The 6,192-nt window shown below is 47.3% G+C and overlaps 1 protein-coding gene across 1 annotated transcript; it reads left to right on the top strand.

The window, feature by feature from the left end:
* Positions 1-3,396: 3,396 nt before the first annotated feature.
* LOC119282634 lies at positions 3,397-5,030 on the top strand. The gene has a single exon (XM_037562793.1). The coding sequence runs from the start codon at positions 3,433-3,435 to the stop codon at positions 4,909-4,911; it is 1,479 nt and encodes a 492-aa protein (XP_037418690.1). The 5' UTR covers positions 3,397-3,432; the 3' UTR covers positions 4,912-5,030.
* The last annotated feature ends 1,162 nt before the right edge of the window (positions 5,031-6,192 follow it).

Genomic DNA, 6,192 nt, shown 5'->3' with positions numbered 1-6,192 from the left:
GGACGATGAGTACACCCAACCTGGCCTCAACACACGCATACAGGGATCATCACACGATGATGGCGACAGTTTTAATGTAGTAGCTACAAAATTCTTCGGAGAGGACGTTATTGGCCCATCTTTTATCCCCGAGATGTCACAACAACCAGACGCCTACAATTACGCATCAGGTTCGCAACAAGGATTACAGACTCCACCAGCTATGCAGGAGTCACAGACACAGGAAGACCAACTGGAGTACGGTCGCGGTCTTCGTGTAACTCGACCACCTAATCGCTTGGAGCTTTCCAGTCTGAAGGGAAGGCCAGGTGGCCGTCATCGACTACAATGATTCATCTATCTACGTGTGCGACCCATTGTATCTACATATGTCAGTATCAGACTTTCCGACTTATGTATGAAACATTATGTATGCAAAAATAAAAATGCACCAGTCCCGTTAAATTCAGATGTACTTGCATTATTAGTTTGTGCTTATTGTACTTGTTGGACGAGTTCGATAATTACTAGAGGGAAATAAAATGCCACATTTTTATTGTAAAACTATATTATTTTTCATTAAGACGCAGTCTGAAATTAAGATACATCATACTATTGAAATAAAGCTACATTTAAGTACTGAAATAAAGCTACACTAAACTGCAGAAATTAAGATACAAACGATTGCGAAATAAAGCTACACGAAACTGCAGAAATTAAGACACTAAACTCACACATCGTCCCCCACGTCCCTCTGTCCAGCGTTCAGAACCACGACACTCTTGCCCTTTGGGGACATAGCTTAAAAACTACATGAAGGGATCATCGTCATCCTCTGTTGATGCAAAACTCTTGCCCTTCGAGGACGCGGAACTCTTGCCCTTGGACGATACAGAACTCTTGCCCTTCGAGGACGCGGCAGTCTTGCCCTTGGACGATGCAGAACTCTTGCCCTTCGAGGATGCAGAACCCGGAAGCGGCGGCATGAAGATATCATGGTCATCCTCGCTTTCTTCAGTCCATAAAAATGGATGCTTTGTTGCAGTCCTTCTGAAAGTTTCACTCTTCGGCTCCACTACCTTCTTCCACCTTTTATGCAACCTAAGAAGTTCTGTACGTACCTCCTCATAAGTCCTTTCAGGCCACCCAGACCTACGTAATTCGTGGGTCAACTCATTCATTATGGTGTCACTACCGGTGAGTTCGTCCCATGGAATTATCCTATTGTCCATCCTAAAATCAGTGGCTAGCCTCAGAAGACATCTACTCATCCCAGGGTGAAAACTACGATCGAAAGGATAATGGGACATCTCGACTAAACTACACTACACTGCTTATTCACCTCCGTGTGAAGGGGGTTTTATAGGTAGAGAGGAGAAAATGGCGAGAAAAAACGACTCGGGTATGGAGGGAAAGGGTTGGCTGGAAGGGGTTGGCGCGAACATATGGCGGGAAACGGGTGGCGGAAATATATGGCGGGAAAGGGTTGGCGGGAACATATGGAGGGAAAGAGTTGGCGGAAAAATATTGACGGAAAGGGTTGTGCAACTTTTTTTATGTCTAAGATGGAAAATGGTTGCTAGTTTTGAAAATAAGGTGTTAGCACTGCTAGTTTTCGAAATTGCTATAAAAAACATGCTACTTTTTGTATTTGCATTATTGGTTTGTGCTTGTTGTACTTGTTGGACGATGTTCGATAATTAGTGGAGGGAAATAAAATGCCACATTTTTATTGTAAAACTATATTTTTTTCATTAAGACACGGTACAACTAAAATTAAGATACATCATACTATTGAAATAAAGCTACATTTAACTACTGAAATAAAGCTACATTAAACCGCAGAAATTAAGATACAAACGATTGCGAAATGAAAATTACAACCACAGGAATCTACTGAGTCCAGCGTGGATATTTTCCTTTTCCATCGCCAGCTTCTTCTGCTGCCTTAGCCTCACGAGCCCTTTCTTTCTTTCTCTGTCTCTCCGCCTCACGAGCCACCTTTCGCTCTCGTTCCTGCTCCTCCATGCGACGAGCCTCTTCCCTGTTTCTCTTACCTAAATCCCTGAAAAACGGTGTTCCTCTGCATAGTATTCTTTTAACTCTCTCTCTTGCTCTGCTTTCTCCTCAGCTTCTGCCTTCTCGCGTCACTTCCGCATATAAACTATTCCATGCACGGCGACTTCTTTCACGAATCTCAGTCACTGCCCAAGCCGGCTTCTCCGTGTCAATCCAACGATAGTACATGCACAGAGGCGGAGGAGACTACAACAAAAAAGAAGAATGTTATTAAAGAATCAATCAAAATACATATAATATCTATTCGTGATGGTTAAAGCATACCTGAGACTTGTCGTACTCTGAAATAGCTACGGGTGGATCTTCCTCATAGTTGGCGCACATGAAAAACTTCATGCCCAACCAATCTTAAAAATCCGTCACCTCCTTCACCTTGCAAAGATCGCCACACCAACACCGCAGGACTGCCACCCCCGGAGCCAAACTTGCATTCTTCATTTTCCTCGGCCTAATGCTTTGATCCGAGCAAGGCAAACTCATACCGGCTGAAAAAATGTGTTACACACTTTGCGCAATGGCGATTTTGAGGATGGCTGGACCAAGATGACGAGAGCCTCGGTGTCTCCTTTTATAGGCTCAGAAGACAAATGATGGCCAGAAAATAAATGCGAACAGACGAAGTTTTACGATCCCTGTAGTGTCGACACAACAGGTTCCCACAGCCTCGGATTCCTCCCGCAGTGCCGTCGCATCCACTCAAGCAAAACAAGCAAAAGCAGGAGTGATTCCGGGGCAGAAGAAAAAGCATGAGTGATTCCCGCGGAAAAGCAGCAGCACATCAGCGTCCATTTCCTGCCATTGAAATTAGCGCCGTCAGGTCGCTGTCATGGGAATCAGCACCGTCAGGGGTCAGGGGGCTGTCGCCCATGCAGCAGCGGTGCCGCCAGCTGCGGTGGCGGCCGGGCCCGCGCCTCGCCTTCCGTGCAGCTGCGGTGGCTGTCGGCCAGCCAGCGACCGTGCCAGGAGAGGCCGCCTCCGGCGGTGGCGGCAGGGCCCACCTGGCCCGCCCCATTCCGTCGCGGCACGCTGCACTGTCGAGAAGCCTGTTCGGCTGGGTGGCCGCCTCCTGCGGTGGCGGTAGGTGCCACGTGTCGCCTGCCGCCACCGCTGAGGGGGTCTTTTTTGTCAAATTGATCCACAGATAGTCCTTTTTGTCAATTCATCTCGGCAGAGGGTCCTTTTGGACAAAATCATTCTTTTACGAGCTGGGACGGGGCCAATATATATGGATGGAGCTGGGCGTTGGTCTTTTACGTACCCGTACAGGATGCAAACCGATTTAGGTACCTACACGTAGAGGGGCCAATTATTTAACTGCCCGGCTGATGCGCCGCAAGCGTTGGTCGATCCCGTCTGGATATCTAACCTACCACCATGAAACCGACATGGCCGGATCTGCTGCCGGAATTGGTCCGCGAGATCTCAGGCCGCCTGCACGACGTCGCCGACTTCGTCCGCTTCCATGCCATATGCAAGCCATGGCGCGACTCTCACCATCCTACGACAACGAGGACGACGGATCAGTTCCTGCCCTGGCTCCTGGCGCCCAGCAAGAAGGGCGACGACTCCCTCAACTTCAGATGCGTCTTCTCCAACACGAGCTACCGCGCTCCGCCGCCACCACCTATATCCGGCACCGACGGCCAGATGAACTGGGTCGCCAGCGCTGACGGCACCACCATCTGCTACTTCACCCCTTCCCCCGACGGCCCCACCCTTCACAACCCTCTCGGCGGAGGACCCCTCACCAACATGCCTCTCTTCCCAGAGGACGTCAATGGAGAGTTAGGGGAGAATCCTAATGGCATCCTCTACAACGATGGCACCGTGCTGCTGTACAGGAAGCACGACAGCAGCGACGATGACACCGCCGAGTTCAAGGCGGCGCTCCTGTGTCCTGGGAACGATGAGTGGACGTTTGTCAAAAGGACCCTTGAATCCCCCTACTACGGCGAGTTCTGCGTCGCGTATCATGCCGGAAAGATCCTTGTGACCGTGAAGGACGACCTCTGGCTCGTCGTGACAGCACCATCCGCTGCTGCAAACAACGACCAAGTGCTGCTCCCCAAATTGTCATGGATGCCATGCGAGCATGATGGTCGCTACTATGAGTACAGCTATGTGCTCGAGTCCCATGGCGAGCTTTTGTGGGTGTCGGTGCATATCAAGATGGATTACCTGAAGGAGAGTAGCACGAGCGTCTGCGACCTGGTCCAGGCACTCTCGATGTCCGTACACACACTTGAGGAGGTCACAAAGGGACCCGAGAAGTTGCGTTGGGTAAGGAAGGTTGGCCGGAGCCTGGCTGACCGTGTCCTATTTCTGGGGTGGCCCAATAGTTTTGCCGTGGACGCCTCGAGGCTAGGTGTGAGTGGTGGATTCACCTACTTCTTGTTCTACGACAACCACCGGCTGCGTAAGCGGCATGGCGTTTTCAGGTACAACCTCATCGACAACACGACCGAGCTCATCGAGTGGTTGCCCCAAGGATGGGACAACGAGATGTGCGCGTGGCTCGTCCCCCAGCCCACCATTGCTCCAATCAACCGAGCTCTAGCAACAACTCCAAGGATCAATAGCATGATTCACATCGAAAGATGCTATGGCCTTCTTTCTCAGGTGTTTGTGCGCAACCTACCTCTTCACGCGAATGACTCTCAGCTGCAACAGTTGTTCAGTAAGTACGGCAGAGTGTCCAGCGCCAAGGTGACCTACTACAAGAAGACCAAGACCTTACGGGGCCTCATCACAATTGCAACGATGCACGTTTGTCAGGATGACGCGCTCGCTGCTCTGGACGGGTTGGTTTTAGATGGTTGCAGGCTCGAGGTTATCTCGGTCAAAGGCAGGTAATAACGAGATGATGACACCGATGATATAGTCTTCTATCGGTGCGGCATAGAATATGGTTTAGTTGCTTGTTGACTAGTATTAACCTAATGTTGGGGCTTCATTGCATGACGAATTTAGCTCTCCATAACATAAGATTACATCATGAAAGAAAAGAATATGGTGGTGTAGCACATATTTGCTAATGTATTGGAGCCAATTGATAGAAGGCCTGTAATTTCTGGTGCTGTAGTTGGGTATGAAACTAGGGTTGAACAGATCACACATATGAATGTGTTTACTTGTTATGGTAATAGAGCCCGTGGAACAGGTCCGTGTGATGGAGCACACTTGTTTGAAAGGATCAACAATGCAAGGTGTTTTGCCATTGCCGTAGTCGAACCAAATCCGATTCTACATGCCGGTCCATGAAGGATCAGGAGACCTCCCGGTCAACCGAGCCTGCAGATGTCATTCCATTTGCTTGCAACATATATTGAACTAGAAGGATTGGGTGTGCTTTGCTACGCCGTAGGTGTTATTGGAATTCTTAAAAAAATCATTTAAAAAATTAAGGTGCCGCTTTTTTGAAAAGTCAATCCTTTTAAGTTTAATCAAATTTGCAGAGCATTATACCAAATTCATAATATCAAATCAGTATGATTAGATTCATCATTACATGAATTTCCATTTTTTTTTGCTTAATATTATGAATGTCGATATTTTTGCTCTAAACTTGGTCAAAGTTAAAGAAAATTGACTTTTCAAAAAACTAATACCCCTTATATTTTAGAACTAATGGAATATTTAGTTTGGTGGGTGAGAGAGATGATGGAGTGTGTTATAATTTTATTTGTAATGCGGTGATTTGGTAGGCCTTTCGTGGTATGATTCTGTGTTATCCGCTGACCAACCTATATTTATATGGAGAAATTTCTGCGTCGGTCACCACATGTACTATATTGGTGCTACAATATCACATGATGGCGCTTCTCTTTTCTAGATGGTAGGAGCGCACGGGATTGATATATTTTGATAGGCCGGTTGATGTTGATTGATTTGAAAAAATGTTGGTCCGGTCAAAATCATAAACCAAATCCAATATTGAATACCTCAATTGAATGAAAGGGAACATAATGAAAGAAAATAATTGAATGAAGAGAGCATGAGAAATTCTTGACCCGGTCAAAATCGGGTGACCCGGTTGTAAATTAAATACCTCAATTAATTACGAGGTCTTTAAAATTAGAAAGCATATGGTATAGTATAAAAGAATTGAACGAGAGAGACTTGAGAAATTGTTGA

This window comes from Triticum dicoccoides, chromosome 3B (genome assembly GCF_002162155.2).
Source record: "Triticum dicoccoides isolate Atlit2015 ecotype Zavitan chromosome 3B, WEW_v2.0, whole genome shotgun sequence".
Lineage (NCBI taxonomy): Eukaryota > Viridiplantae > Streptophyta > Magnoliopsida > Poales > Poaceae > Triticum > Triticum dicoccoides.
This window is presented reverse-complemented; position numbering and strand designations above follow the sequence as displayed.